The 17,041-nt window shown below is 35.1% G+C and overlaps 1 protein-coding gene across 2 annotated transcripts in view; it reads right to left on the reverse strand.

Annotated features, from left to right (window-relative positions):
- Positions 1–1,510: 1,510 nt before the first annotated feature.
- Positions 1,511–17,041, reverse strand: part of Mdr50 (Multi drug resistance 50) — a 41,466-nt gene continuing 25,935 nt past the window's right edge. For both annotated transcript variants that reach the window (XM_085944178.1, XM_085944179.1), the window contains exons 14-23: positions 15,665–15,823; positions 14,882–14,986; positions 13,880–14,041; positions 13,020–13,223; positions 11,652–11,893; positions 11,154–11,316; positions 9,972–10,166; positions 7,219–7,425; positions 5,980–6,126; positions 1,511–1,838 (exon numbers count right to left, since the gene is read on the reverse strand). In XM_085944178.1, coding sequence (XP_085800304.1) covers positions 1,641–1,838; positions 5,980–6,126; positions 7,219–7,425; positions 9,972–10,166; positions 11,154–11,316; positions 11,652–11,893; positions 13,020–13,223; positions 13,880–14,041; positions 14,882–14,986; positions 15,665–15,823 — 1,782 coding nt within the window. In that variant the 3' untranslated portion in view covers positions 1,511–1,640. The remainder of the gene's footprint in view (positions 1,839–5,979; positions 6,127–7,218; positions 7,426–9,971; positions 10,167–11,153; positions 11,317–11,651; positions 11,894–13,019; positions 13,224–13,879; positions 14,042–14,881; positions 14,987–15,664; positions 15,824–17,041) is intronic.

Raw genomic sequence — 17,041 nt, forward strand, 5'->3', positions numbered from 1 at the left:
GCTAGCTAGGATTTTCGATTGCATATTTCGTTCAAATCATTACCATTTATTTCAGTATGCAACATTCACCATTTTATACAAACAGTTTACCGTATTGCATTCAAAGTATGAGCAATATTTAGCACTACGATCAATGTTTACAGTTTTGTATCACGGCCTGACTCGTAATAATAATGCTTTCAAATGTGTAATTTTTTCACATCTGAATATAATAAAACTATGTTAATTTTATACAAAATACACAATTTTTGAAAAACCTTTAACCTACCCCTATGACTTGTGCAAAAACAATATTTGCGTATTCCGAAACATAGCTTTAGCTACCAACTTTATGATTGAATCAAGGTAATAAATGACTTCAAAAATGGGGCTTCTGATTGTGCCATCTAGCGGAGGTCGGCCATCATCGCGATCTTAGCTTTGTCATCTGCTAGTTGGGGAATGCAGTACTTTTGTCCTGTTATAATGTGGCCGAGGCACTGTAGTTTTCCGGTTTTGATACTATGTAGAATCTCTCGGTCTTTTCCCATTCGATTGAGTACTTTAATATTTGTCACCCGGTCAGTCCGAGAAATTTTGAGGATGCGTCTATACAGTCACATCTTGAAAGGTTCAACTGTCCGTGACATCTCTTGGTTTAGCGAACATAACAATGTACCAGTCTCAGACCCAGGTTAAGGTCTCGATTGCTAAGGAGGTGTCTCATTTGAGAAAGGCACTCCATGCAGTCTGAATTCTAGTTATTATTTCCTGAGACTGGTCCTATTTCTCATTGACCCATGTTCCTAAATATCATTCATAATAAGGTTTTTCGAAAATGCAATGATGGGGCTAGGTGTTTTAATTATGACATCTTTTTATACTAATTGTGATTAGCTATAAAATAATTATTTTTTAAAAAATAATAGCGCCCATACACGTACATGGATTTACTGGCAGCAATAGTGTGTATTTAAACTATAGTGACAATAACTATTTACACGTAAAAGTGCTGACTGTCTCTCCAATCTCATTCTTCAAGAGTGAGCGAGACACGATATTGTCATTTTATAGTACTAGATAGGTATTGAAAATCGGTTAACGTCAAAATTCGTTCGTAGTTGGTTTTTTTGCCGGCAGGTTCGCCACTATTGTTCTACTGCGCAGGCGCAGATCGAAAAATTCTCAAATGTCGCATGAAAATTCAGAAGCTTCTGAACTTTTTTGATTCATGCATGCAATCTTGCAACTGCAGGATAATACATGTTTACACATACATTTTCTTGTTATGCCTGCAAAAATATGTACTGTCAGCAGTAAATCCATGCACGTGTAAACGGGGTATTTTGTATTGCTCATAATGCCTGCTGCCATTTGTGTCCACTGTGTAGACAAAGTCGTGACAGTAAACTAGGGAACTTAGGTTGACAACCCGTTAAAATAATATATGTTAGGTATAATAAATAATGACATATTTTAGTTGACAACCTTTTTCTTTGGAAATGCTTGTACGTTCCATTACTGTGCAAAAACTTTTAACAGTAGGTACACATATCCCAGATTTTTTTTGCGCACACATATAACATAAAAATACAAGGAACATTATTTGTAGTCTCAGGTATATTTGCTAATTTGTTAATATGAACTAAGCTAGAAGGATGTTATTCTTTCTTTTTCTGCGTTTGTAACTTATAATAGATGCCCTTCCGTTGCATGAGTTGTGGGTGCGTGCCCGACTCGGCCACCTTGCCTTCATTGAAGACGCATATCATGTCGGCGTCTTTGATGGTGCTCAGGCGGTGAGCTATCGTGATGCATGTCCGCCCCAGCTTTGCTTTGTCCAACGCCTCTTGCACGACCTGTCAAAAAAGAAATATAAGCATGTAGACCTGTATAACCTGATACCGGTGGTAAAATGTGACTTATCTTAGTACTAGACAAGCCACTTTCTCACTGGAGTGGAAACTTTAGTGTAATGCAAAATCTTATTGTACGACAACATTATTTAGGCGACAACAGGAAGTCGCCCTTGTCGCGAATAGAATATTTCACAGTGTTGTCATTTTTTGAGAAAACATATCCCGCGAAATTAGGTTTTAAGTTTATATCAATTCTATTCTCAGTAAGTTTATAAGTACATTAATTTATAAGTCTAATTATTGTTCAATAAATATCAATAGAATTTTTTTTTCAAATAATTTCACCTCTTAATTATTACTATAATATTAGGTTAATTAATACAGCGTAATTATTGAATTTGGAAGGAAATGTATCATTGAACCCACATTAACTGATAATATTGCTGCAGGTATTTATTAATTAAATAACTAGAACACAAATTATGACCAAAAAAGTAGAAGTGAAAGATATACTTAACATATTCAATATTATATTGATGACCCAATCACATGTTTTATAATTTACAAATGATGTCTTTATATAGTATTTTTAGTAAAATTGTTGTAGAAACACATACTGTGAAAATAATTTTCTATAAATTAAATTATATCCACCTTACATAAATTTTAAAACAATATGTACCTACCTACCTACTTATCGGTTTAAAAATACAAGGACAATTCATTAACTAACTAATGATCATTTATACTTAATTATTATACGTCTAAAAATATTAATAAAATAGATTACGATACACATAACTTTATAATATACAAACATAATTTCCAGTATTTGGGGAAATATTTCTAGTATTACAACACTGAATTTTGACATACCTGACATGACAGGAACCCGTAAAATGGGCTTGTTGAAAGTGTTGTATAGGCTCGCCTTTTAAATACGACTCTTTTTCTTCTTCGCAATAAATCAAAAGTTTACTGATAATAATTCAAACATCATTTCGTATTGTTTTAGACATCTTTTGAATATAAAAAGCTTCAAATTACGTAAATTGATAGATGCGTCCAATACGAAGTGTCAAAAATGCAATGAATAATTTGGGGGCGTTCCTAATTTGAAACCGGAAGTTCGATTAGCTGTACTGGATGGGATTGTAGTTCACAGATTTGCCACGTAGCCAAGATGAAGTTGCCGGACAATAGTTATAACTCTGAGGTGTTTTCAAATTATGTAGGTATCTTAATATACAATATTCTTATATCTGGCACAGTGTTGCCATATTTATAGTACAGAGCCTCCAAAATTATAGTAATTGGGGATAAAATATAGTACGCGTTGTCATCTGTTGAAAATGTATAGGTTTTTTGTTTCTCAGAAAAAAAATAACGGACAATTTAGTAGAATGTGTAGCGCCGTGGGCCGCAGGTTCCCAATTTTTCATAGTCGGCTCGTTTTTTTTAGAAGAAATATTATTTCACTGCGGGCCGCATGTTCCCAATTTTTCATGGTCGGCACGTTTTTTTAGGGGAAAAAATTTTCAGATTCCCAAATTTTCAAAGACGGCTCGTTTTTAGAGAATGAAGTTTTACGGAATTTTGTAGAATGAAGAAATATGAGTAGATTCCAGAAAATATCAGTAGATTCAGTATATTGCCAAAATTATCAAAAAATATCAGTAGACATGGCAATTGCGAAATTATAGTACTTTTTACATATTTTTTCCGAAATTCAAAATTATAGTATTTTGGGCGCACTATACCTATTTTATATCGTACATAGTACGCGAACCAAAATTATAGTACAAATACTATAATTATAGTACGGTTGGCAACACTGATCTGGCGGCATAACTTTAGATATTTTATAGATAGAGGAATATTTTTTATCTTTTATCTATTACGGTTTAGTTTAGGAAAGATTTAATACCATCTATAATTATTTGTAATGTGAGTTCAATATAAATAAAAAGGTTTGACCGACAGATTTAATTGTGTACTATTATTTATGTCAGACCTCCACAGCCTACGTCCACGGTTTGCCACTGCTATATCGTCACTATAGGATTGGTTTGTCGAATATCCGTTTTTGTCGAAATCGACCTTTTAATGCAGAATGATTGTTTGTATCTAAATGGACCAGAACCATCCTTTTCTTTAAATTGCTTTGTAATGAAAACAGCATTCATATGCTGTAAAAACAACAATTTAAATACCTTCATGTATTTAAATATAGGATAATCATATTTGTTTTTCGTCTCCTGAACATTTGACATTTGAATACGTGTATTAAATGAGGCTCTAAGTACCAAAAAGTAGTATTGCCTGTAGTTACAAAATACCAAGTCATTGCAGTAAAATTTCATGAAGCAGACCGTTTGAAAAATATAGTTTTACAGTGTGAAGCAATCACGGCAGCTTCTATAATTTTAGGTATTAAGAACTCGCAAGAGTCAACACCATCGTCAGCTATTTTATATTGAATGCCGTTGATCACTGCAGTGTTACTTACACCATTATAAATAAAACACGCCAACGGATAGGGTGTTCATCCAAAATTTTCGAATGCGATTTTACGCCAGGTATATAATACGCCCGTATAATTGCGTTCATCCAAATTTTGTATATAAGCATCTCGCCGAATCCGTACACCGAATGCCCCTCTACCATAAGTTGAGCGAACCGATTGCTAAATTTGTCAGAGTCGATGTTTGACAGATCAACTGACAGCCCGCGTTTGTTGATAATTGTCATACCTAGGTACTTGTTTTCTTCCGTATTTCATTATGATTCAGTGAATTATTTTGATTATTGTCTAATGGTATTATCTATTTTACAATTGATCCTATAATTGGTGCTTCATTTTATTCAATCATGAATGCTTTATTTATAGGTACTAAACTTTGCTTTCGTAGATGAAGCTAATCTAGCGCAGATTCATGAAAATCAAATAAATATAATACAATATTTTTAACAACACAATTCACATCATGCTGGAATCGATTTATGCATAATAATTATAGGGTAGGTAGGCATACTATCACGATAGGTAACCATTTCCTTTCATTTGTTTATATTGTAATGATTATATTTATTTTTAATAACGTTTATTCGGCATTCGGATTATCCGGCCATAATGTACATAGTATTAATCGAAAAATAAAAGAAATAATATAAAATTATGTAATAGCGACAATGACATTAATGTCATTGAATAGCGAGTTCAAAATATGTGGACTACTAGGGCTACCTAGCGGCAAAATGTGAAAAAATATCGTTTGTTTGACAGTTAAGTGCACATAGACATCAAAAACTGACCATAGAGAAAAAATATGTTTCTGTTTTAATATAAGGAATACTTGTTTTACATAGACGTGCATATACAAACACCGTTATTTGAATGCAGCATACTGTGAGCATAATAGAACACCGCGGCAACCGAGTATACAAAGCCGAAGACAAGTCAGTGAACACTCGACAAGTTTTATTGCGGCAATAAACGGTTCCGGCGTAAGATGAGACCGTCATAAACCATTCGGTTTTGCTAATTCCATGGATAGCCTAGTACAACGTCGACAGGTTTAATTATTTTGCTGTATTTTTTTGACTTGCTTGAGGTACTTAGACTATAGTTGAAGTTATTGGCGTTGGTATGTAGAACATTTTTCTATAAAAATGTCAGTTTTTATTATTTTGGTACTTAGCGCCTTAATTAATACACGTATTCATTTGGTCTATTCGACAAACCAATCCTACAGTGACGATATAGCTTACCTATATAACCTGTCTGCACTTTGTTGATAACTATCATATAATCTGATTGTACACATGTGATTCAACTAATTATGACTATTCCTAACACGTGGCACATGTCAAAATAAGTATGGGATAAAAAATTATTATTAAAAATTGATCGAATGAAACGAATTCGCACTCACTGGGGTCGCAATGAACAAGGGTTACTTGTATTGATATAATTCCATGAAAAGTATTTTTTCGAATTTTCATTTAGTTATTAGACGCCTGATAAGTTTGGTGAAAATAATCGTATCTTCCCAGTTGGCTCAGAAATAATCAACTATCGTATTACATATTTTGGAGATTTCTGCACTAGGCAAGGAACCAACAGAAGGAAAAGAAATACCTTCTCGCTCTCAGTATCAAGAGCCGAAGTGGCCTCATCGAGAAGTAAGATCTTAGGATTCCGGAGTAGAGCTCTGGCAATGGCCACTCTCTGTTTCTGACCTCCAGAAAGTTGAGCACCTTTTGTACCAAGTCTCGTATCGTATCCCTGTAAATTAAGAAACAATTCGATTTTATTAGAGCTCGCAAAATTCTTTTGATGACATTAATTTTATTTTAAATATTGTGTGTTCATAAAAACTTCTGGATCTTTCTTATAATACAAGGTAATCCAGTGTGATAATCATCAAGTAAAAAGGCCTATTTTCAACCTCTATGCATTGAAGTGACACCTGTCAACATTCTTGTCGATGCATTCGGTAATATTATGCAAACAAAGCAATATTATAGAGTAATAATATTTAAGCTAAAAAACGCGTCGAAGATTGGTATATATCTATTTCGATAGAGTCGGTGTAAAGATCTACCATCGTAAGTTGGCAGCCGGTCGAATTTGAAACTAAAATTGTTTATCGAGGATAAATTTGTTATAAATGCCATTTAATTTTACAACATGTTTCTCGAATTATGGATTGCATAATATTTGTACAGAAATCTACTACCAATAATAAATTATAAATTACTATTTTTTTGTTAGTTATGGTAAAATTCTCAATGTCATACTAGCGCCCTCGCTGAAACGCCAATTTATGATGGTAGATCTATAGTTTATGTGAGTTTTATTGGTATTGTCTTAAAATAGTTTTTTTATATAAATAATGAAATTTCAATACAATACAGTAAATGTGTCAGTGAAATGCACATATGTGACTAAGCGATTAAGTGCAGCATGCATGAGAGGGATGCAATGTTGGTGCCCTCTTTATGCAAAAGACGCAAACTCTTTCATATACAAATTTATATGTGTCAGAGACAGACAGCTTATTGTTAGCTGTGCATACCTTTGCAGAGAGAGAGTGTGCGGGCTGAGCTGTATTTCGCTGTGTTACAGACAGACAGACAGATAAATCATGACAACTATATAATGTAATATTATATTGGTCTACGGAAATGGCAGTCATGGACAGTGGAAAAACAACTATAAAATCTACTGGATCGATGAACTCATAAAGCTTAGAGGACGTATTTGGCAGCAAAGAACTAAAGTTCGGGAAGAGTGGAAGGAGCTATCGGGAGACCAGTAGTGAATTGACTTCATCTATGACCTATTGTGTATGTATGTTTGAAAAGAGTTTCTTACTTGGGGCAATGATGTCACAAAGTTGTGAATATTGGCTTGTTTAGCGGCATCTATAATCTCCTGTTGGGTGACCTCTCGAGAGTTGTCTCCATAAGCAATGTTTTGGCCGATCGTTCGGTCAAACAAAATTGGTTCTTGCGACACTATACCAAGGTTACTTCGCAGTTCACTCATCAGCAACTCGTTCACTGGTTGATTATCCAATATCTAATAGAAATCATATGAAATACAGAATTTAATACCTGACATTAAATTGACACAACTCAACGAAGTTGAAAAAACCTTCTTCTATAGAGAGGAGCCTAAATGTATGAAATTGAAGCAAAAAAAGACCACTGGTTCACTGATTAAGTTAGCTACATGTGACTTCACATTACAGGTTCATTTACAGAGAACTTCACACTACTGATATGACATTTATTTGCCAATTTCCAGGGTGTATAAAAAGATAATTTGTCACAATGAGAAGATATGCAGCCAATAATACTACACTTTGGTATTATTATTTAATTGAAAAATCATCTAAAATTTGTGTAAAACGGTTTACAACTGCACTCGAGTAAGTAATCAGACGAATATAAACAAGGCCGCCATTAAGTATGTAAGAATATCAGAATGCCAACGAAGCGATCTTAATATTTGTGGAGTTTACATGCTTCATGGACTTGCAAAATAATTTCAAATGTCAATAGAAATAACGTATAAGACTACTTCTATTCATAGTCCTAATTCTTTGACACAACCCATGGATTTCTAAGCAACGCTTACTCAGAAACAGAGACTGATGAAGGGTTGCCATGGTAAATACATGACCCATTTTTTTGATATCAAGAGAAGTTTTGAATCATCTTTAACAGAATTAGTTAAAATAATTATAAAATCAGTGAGTTGGGGACCGTGGCTGTCAAAAGTAATGGACAAGTATTAAAATATCAAGAAGGGTCCTTTGAGTAACTTGCATCGCAGAAGTATCACATTTTCTACAACATCATCGTTACTATAATCCCAGCCTCTTAGTGCCGAGCCACACCGGGCGACTCTGCATGATGGACCGATGCATGCAGTTATATGGAGCATGCCACACCTGGTCGCCCAGTAATCGCGCAAGCAATAAAGTCGCGCGATCAGTAAAATCTCGTTCGTGCGCTCGGTCTGGTCTCCCGGTCTCTCTGGTCTCTCTGGTCGGGCGATCAGTAGCGATGTATGAAAACATATAGCTATGTATTGAGCGCTGCCACACTAGGCGACCAGTCGCCGGCAGCCACGCCGCATTTTTTGCATAATTGTGTATACATTCATTATTATTATTATTATTGGCTGCCTCTCTGGTCGCCGGCAAGTCGCCCGAGTAAATCGCCCGAAGAGACCAGTCGCGCGACTGGTCTCGAGACCAGAGTCGCCCGGTGTGGCTCGGCTCTTAGAGCGTGATGTCATTTATGGAAAACCCCTAAAACAGTGGGTTGGAGCAGTGGGACTGTCCAAAGAGAGTTTCCACCTACAATATTTTAAACCATTTTGGAAACGCTGCTCGAAGTAGGTATAGTCCAAATTCTTTAGGTCTGCTGAATTAATACTGATACCGCCTAAACCATGGCATCCTCAGAGGATCCAAGGCCATGAGGCCTGAATCATCATTGGGCTGATGGACAGATCGACTGCGAGGCAAATTTCTAGCCCATAAGCTTAGATGTATGGAAATTTATAGTCACCCTTTTGCAAGTTCTACAAAATTTAATAGAATCAGTCTACCCCTTAATATAAATAAAATCCTGCATTTTTTTTATACCTACATTAATTCTATAAGCAAGCCAAGTAAAACCTAGCATCATTATAAATTCTATACTTAGTCAATTTTAAAAATACTTAGAAGCAAGCTGTAATTTTAAAGCCAATCAATAGCAAATGATTTTGTAAATAGTTACCTATATAACTTAAAACAATTGTCAGCACAATATTTTAGATGCCAAAAATAGTAATTATTAATACATATCATTTTTTAATATTATTACCTACATTTCATCCAATTTTGACCAATAGGTATTTTCGTACACTTACCTGTATAAATATTGGAAGCAAAGTTCCCAGCCATACAATGTACCTAATACCTAGAATATCTGATTTGAGATTATTTTGAAAAAATATGTATTTGTGTACCTAGTTCAAATATTTCAAAATATGTACCTACCTAGCAAAGAAATCCAGCCCCTTTCCAAAGCAGGTAGGTACCTAAAAAAGGTCTGGCTGACTATTTCTGTGGTGAGCAGAAATTCTCAGAAATAGGAGATCCAAGGTATTATGCAGAGTGTTTTTGTCATTTTTTCAGTGACAGAATTTGTAGGTTTTTTTTATTCTTGCCTAGAGTTGACCTGTTCTCCAAAAAGGTTGAGTCAGTCGGTTTTCGAACTCTCGAGGGTGATGTCGGCCGGCGCCTCGCTCGCCGACGTCCCCGCCATTTTAAATTTATTTTTTTAAATATTATTTTTATAATTTTTTTCCTACTCTGTACTACTTTTACTGTAACTGTATTCCGAACAATAAAACGCCGTTTCCGCCAATAATTCCGCATTGCCAATCAACATAAGCATGTCCCCGAAAGAAGCCAGCAGACGATATCACGATGATTGACATTCATCATCAGGGGGGGTCCAGCGCATCATCCTACACCCTCCCCCCTTTCGGAGGTGACAATACCTATATAATATTTTAACAGCACAGAATACTGCAGGACCAAAATAAAATAAGTGTTAACTTACGACTTGGCCCTCTGTAGGATCGTAGAATCGTTCCAATAATTGAATGCATGTAGACTTTCCACAACCACTGGCTCCGACAAGCGCAATGGTTTTTCCTGATGGCACAGTGAGACTCATGCTATTAAGTACTTTGATGAGAGGCCTCGTGGGATATGAAAAGTCAACTGCCATGTATTTGACACGACCCTCTGATTCCTGTGAACAACAGAACAGATCATTATTAACTACTATGAACACGTAGTACAAAGTACCAGTAGCAAAAATTATTTGATTAAATTTTTTAAAACATGAATTTACATTATGAGCAGTTTAGATAAATAGTGTGTTCTCCCACGCTCCCTTCTCGACTATCTTATTAAAAGGTTCTCCCTCAGGTTGACAGTCTTGTGGCTGGACCCATTGCCCAAGCGAATAATAACACATCTGTTAGTGTTTTTACGAATTGTGTACTTGTGTAAAGTGTAGGAATTTGAAATAAATAAAAATAAAGTTGGTCTTCTAAGATCAAACAATTTTTTCGACCGAATGATCCATCAGAATATTATAGTTAACATTATCTACAGTTGCGCTGTGTTGTATAATTACCACCAATCACACACCTCTAAAGGTTTTAATAACTCGTCCGTAAATGTATCATGTTTTTGTATAGTTGTGAGTTGTGACATCTACCGGTAAATCATCAAACAGATCAGCAAATTGCAACTAAAGTTAAAGGCTTTTCAGTATCAGCCTTCAAGCAAATAATTAAAAAATATATTGTAACAATTAAGTTTTTCTACCCGTTCATCTTTCATCCTTAAACATAATATTTTATGTGAGTTATTTTTTGAGTGAGTTATCTTGTCCTATGGATTTATAACAATATTTTAGAAGCCTGTTTTAAATGCAGCATTCCCTAAATCTAAAACATATAATTTACTTGTAAATATTAAAATAATTAAAATATTTTAGGGGACAATGTGGGAAACATGGTCGCCATTCTGGAAGGATAAATTTCAGGTGGCTCCCCTTCGTAAACATCGCCGATGGATGCCAAACTTGATGCTCTCCTCAAAAAATGCAGTTTTCTTCTAAAAAACGTCGCTTCCATGAGGCGACTATTAGGAATAATGTTACTTTTACGACATTTTAATATGATTGTAATAATATCGTGTATTTTGATGTACAACATTTTAAACTAACATATTTAGAGTCCGCCGGTCTGTTTGGTGAGTCGACAATCTTGGGAACTCGGTTCAGGAGATGAATAATTCTGCTGGCTGCCTGGATCCCCTTCTGTAAGTTGGGCGCGAAAGTCAACGCGTTGGCAATCGAGACCGTACTCATGAGCAGTGCTTGCGACACTCTGAAATAAATAGAATGCACATCATTATATCAATAATGGTGTAATCATTTGCAGTGACAGTGTATAAAATCCACTAACATAATTGAAAGGCAAAATAAGTTGAAAGGCAAAACTGCACAAGTGATTTCAAATTCAGATTGCATTGTGAGTTCATTACTTTTGTTCTAGGTACTGAAAGGTTAGCAATAGTCACTTATGTGGTTTTGGTTTTCAATAGTTAACATAACAAATTTAGGGCTGTGAATATATTACACAATATTTTAATTTAAATTATTTTTATATTGCCAACTGATTACTTTCCATTATATGGTCACTTTCAACAGCAAATAACTCACTTAAGAACACTGCCGTAATCGACACCCTCGTGCTCGATGAGATAACCCCCGTAGAAGATGGAGGCGGCAAACGCAAAGTACATGATACTCCTGGCGATGCCGTACACGATTCCGCGGTAGTGCGTGTTTGTCTTGGCCTTGATCATAGCCGGCTCCAACTCTGACGTGAACTGCGTGAGGAACATCTCTTCGCGACCCAGTGATGCCACCGTGCGAATATTGCTGATAACATCCACGGCCAACTGTATAATACAAATAGTTACATGTTGCCATTATTATTTTTCAATTAATTTATTTAATAGTGTGATTGTACATACAAAATAACAAGTTTAAGCTGTTCACAACATTTCATGAAACATAATATTAATCGGTGTTCAGGTGAGACAAAAAACCTTGTTACCTACCACACGGGTTTGTTCCTTCCTAATTCAATCTTTCACTATACGGCTCATATGTTATTTTATCTATCTTATTTTATTCTATATAAGTATCTCTATACATATAATACAAAATATTATGTTTGTTTGTTTGTTCCTTCCTTCCAAGTTCAGGCAGGCTTATTTTCAAACAGCGTTGATTCCATTCAACCAATCACGCCAATGCAAAGGCTGAATGCCATAGATTATGAATGTGATCAGAGATTCACAAAATTTGAGAATGTGACATTCTTTATTGAACAATCTTAAGAAGATCATATGGGGCTCCAGAGAGTGGAGGTTTGAATTAACTGATTTTATTTGTTTTTTTTAACGAAAAATGGATGTTAGCCACTTGCTCAACTTATTACGTCCATACTCTGACTACAAACACACATTGAAAACAATATGAGTATTTGCCAGACCCAGGATTCGAGCCTGGGACTCACGACAATATAAGCCGACACGCTAGCCGCTCTGCCATCGTGGGCGGCATTGAACATACAAAATATGAAAATATTTGGTAAATCATATTGGTGTATTAAATGATGTCTCTGAGGTGTTTTTTTTAAATTACATCATCATCAGCCGGGGTCGATTCATTGCTGGATGAAGGCCTTCCCTAGCTCCCTCCACTCTTCTCGGTCCCTAGTTCTTCGCTGCCACGTACATCTACTGAACTTTATGAGTTTGTCTGTCATGCAGGTTTTAGGGCGTCCCTGTGGTCCTTTAGTGCCCCTCGGGTACCACTGTATAACTAGTCTAGTATATTAGTCGAGCAGCTATCCACTCGCCGTGTGACACGTAGGTTATGTATGTTCAACTAACATTTTAGTAAGGAGGAATGAAAATACAAAATGTGGATTTAACCAAATTTGAAAACTTACTCCTGTTATGATGGTTGCTTCCTTTTAAAAGAAATATTTCGAATTCAAATATTCACAGATATTACCTTTGTACTTCTCTCCATAGCTTTTGAGGAGCCAAAGTTTTCTGACATCGCCACCGATCTGTGCAAATACGTGCTGATAAGGGTGAAAGGGGTGAACGCCAAAGCCACCAATCCTAATCTCCATTCAAAGTACACAGAGAGTGCAATCGATAAGATAAGAGTGGCAATCGACTGAACTATTGAACCTATGCGTTGACCGGTAGCCTGTAAATATATAACAGAAATGTCGTTAGTTTTTATTTTTAAATATTAGTGAATCCAATTGTTACTCTCATGATATTTTTATGTGTAAACTAAAGAATTTGGAGTAAAAATAGAAGAAGTCTTGTACATTATTTCTCTTATGACATGGTTATGGTCAAGTTGGCAACTCACAACAAAAGTATTAACATCGCTCATCTGGTTTATTTAATTTTCTGATACATGCAATGGCTGCCATTTTTATTATGTTTCTTGTGATTACTTACTTGACTGCAGTTATAAACGGTTTTACAAACATTTTACAGAATTTAAATTTGTCTTAAAAATTGCTGTCTTGTAGTCAACAATGCTCATATGTCTATGAGTATACCCGATAATGATTCCAGCCTCTTTAGGGTTTTTAAGGTTCTATGGAATCTTTTGGTGGTTTTTGGTTATTAACAAAATAACAATGCAAAGTTTTCCAGTATTATTGATTTTATTTACTGCATTCATTATAAAATCATATTATGCCTACTGGAAACCACTAAAATGCCTCAAAGAAATATTTACAAATAAAAATATAACAAAATAAGGAGAAATAAAGGTTACAATTGATTTATTGCTGGCTTATATTTTTCACTGGAAGATAAGTGAGGTAATAGTAACTGTGCACTTACTCCCTGTACGGCACTCGCTTCTCCGGACAACCTGGCGCATAGAGATCCGGTTGCGTTTGCTTTGTCGTCGTACCATCCGATTTCTTGACGCAACATCGCTTCGAATGTTTTCGAACGAAGTCTCATTGTCATTCTCTCGCCGGCAACTCCAAACATGAACACCTAAAAGGAAGCACGCATAAAGTCATATGATATCGCAATAATCTCTAATAACGACTTTATGCAATATCCACTAGGTATATTGACTTCGTTATAGTCAAGTTATGTATTACACAGAAGTGGCATTAGCGCACAATTATTTAACAAATGCAAATAATTCATAACCATGAAGAACGAAATAAGTTTCGAAGGTATAGAGAATGCAGTATCTATATTAAATTTGACTGTAGAAGTAGAAATATAGACCTTTTATTCATGTGATTGTGAAAAATTCGAAAGTTATTCCCGGAAAAAGAGACAAAAATATGTTCAAGCTAATTTCATTTATAAGCATTCTAACATCTAATAGCTATACCGAATGGGTATTTTCTCAGATGAATTTAAAATGGTCAGATACAAAAAACAGATGTTCTATTGAGTTGATAAAATCGGAATTACTTGTTCAATTCAACATGATATACTGATGTGCTGATTTTTGCCAAAATATTAAGTAGGTAGCAGAAAGAATCTTTAGGAAATAAAATCTCCAGCCAAGTACAAATAGGCGAGTGTCGGGACAAAATATTGTTTAATACTATTATTTTGATAGTTAAAGAATTTTGTGGTTTGTGTCGTGTCATTTATGATTGATATTACAGAAATAAACATTAGAATTATTGAACTAGGTACCTATGCGTTTTTCAGGTTGTCCCGCTTTTTGTTCCTAAATTCTGATTTTTTTATCTCAGATGGTAAAAATCTCAATTTGCTAAATTAATGCGTGACACCAAATTATATACGTATCGTTCCTTAGTCATAAGTTTTCAAGTGGTGAAATTATCTACTATAATATTATTATCTTACCGAGAGGAAAGTAGCAAGTCCATGGATGAATCCCGCAACGACAAAGAGAATGCAGTAGAAATTTGTTTTTGTTCGCACCTCTCCTCTGTCATCCTCGGCTAAGAACTGCAATCAATATTTTTTATTTGTTAATAATATAATCCTTCACCATAATTTTACCAAAGTTTTGACAGCGACCCTTTACCACAATATTAAAAGTGGTAATGATTTAGTACCCAATCATTATCATCTTTTATATTAAGGCATACGTAAAACTATGTTATATTACCATTTACTCAGAGCATATTATGGACCTCCACAGAGTGAAGTTTATCATAATATACATTTTGTAATGAGGAATGGTCATTAGCTGTTTGCCCAACCTATTGGGTCCGTACTCTGGATCAAATACACATTGAATAACAACATGCAAATTTGAATACGTATAATACGTAATAGGTATTCATATTCTTCCAGCTTAAAATAGATTACAAAGTAACAAAAAATCTGCAACTGAAAGAGATTCACACCAAATAATGACAGGCAATAAAGATTAGGTTAGGTTAAGTTAGGTTAGTTGAGATGGGTCTTCAATCTCTATATGAATACATAGCGTGCACATTGCCTACCTAAAACTGATTTCAAAATTACAATTTTTCATGATGATGCTCCACCGATGGACTTAACATACCCTAGATAGTTATATGTATGACTCTATTGGTGTTTGTTATGCCAAATTTCTATTGCCGGGGTTGAGCAAAATCCGTATGATTTTGATTGGCAAAGTTAATTAAAAAATATTACTCTTATAATGTCGCCGAACAATATTGAGAAGACTGGCATCGAAGATCCCATGATGAGAGAACAGAGGCAAGCGGCCACCACAAATTGCCACTCGGGCATGTTTAGCAGGACAATCTTCGATAAGGAAATGGCCGGAGGCTCAATATCTTCTTCTGGAACCTGGAAAAATATATGAAGAAGAATTTGAGAAACATTCTTCGAAGCATAATATTATAATGTATCAACATACTAGTGGAGGTGAACTGAGTTAACCATTAACCTTCCCTTTACGATGCTAATAAATTCCGTCAGTTCCGGTGATGTCACCTTGAGTTACCGTACAAGATTGACAATATTACAATAAATAAAAGGTATATGCCTATTTTGGCAACATTGTTAAGTCTAATAAGGTTTCATGAACTATTTGCTGTTTGTTTTAACTATAAAATGATCAAAAAGTTATCATACGAGTATTTCTATACCCCCCCCCCCCGCGGGGGCCGCGCGGCATAAGCGTTGGACTATAAAGCCGTGGGTCCCAGGTTCGAATCCTGGGTCTGGCAAGTACACATATTGTTTTTCAATTTGTGTGTGTGTCAGAGTATGGACCTAATAGGTTGAGCAAGTGGCTGACATCCATTTCTCATAAAAAAACAAAATCTGTCAATACAAACTTCCACTCTGTGGAGGCCCATATGATCCTATCAGGATCGGACATTGTCGGAAAAAAAAAAAAAAATTTCTATACATTCTTACAGCCAGAAAGTCATAATACTCATAATGCTATTTGCAGCTCACATCTTATTTTCATATCTCTTTCTCACAATCGCTCTTTGTCGCATATACTATTAAATCTATCCCTTTTGTTCGTAATGGAATGCTATGCTCTATATGCAATGTGCATTTTATAATTATTAATGACAGGTAAATGAAATCTGACGGATATCTATCAGTTATAATAATATGTATTTACTGGATAATATAATCAATTTTGAAAATAATGACATTAATTCAATATAAAATTGACGATTGTCAATTTATATGAAGACGACGAAATGCATATTATTAACTAAAAAATTAGCAGCTTAATGAGCTGGGTTATCTAAGATAGTAATAAAAAGTAGTGTTAATTCCATTATAAAAAGAAATATGTTCTTAATTGGAATCAATTTTGTTCGAGATGAGAAAGTGTTTCTGACAAATCCTTTGAGATTAACTGTCGGCCGAGTAGTTCTTGCCATGTGTCTTTTATCAAATTTTATGATGCAGGTGTTCATGGCTTGTTATTTTTCTGCATCTTGACCCAAGGTCTGAACAAGAACGAACTATAAGTGCAAATGAGAAAGCATTCGGCATGCTTATATCTCCGCAAGAGTATGATAGAATTTCTATGGCTGA

This window comes from Rhyacophila brunnea, unplaced genomic scaffold, assembly GCF_057557595.1.
Source record: "Rhyacophila brunnea isolate RB1 unplaced genomic scaffold, BYU_Rbru_1.0 scaffold_17, whole genome shotgun sequence".
In the NCBI taxonomy this organism is placed as follows: Eukaryota; Metazoa; Arthropoda; class Insecta; order Trichoptera; family Rhyacophilidae; genus Rhyacophila; species Rhyacophila brunnea.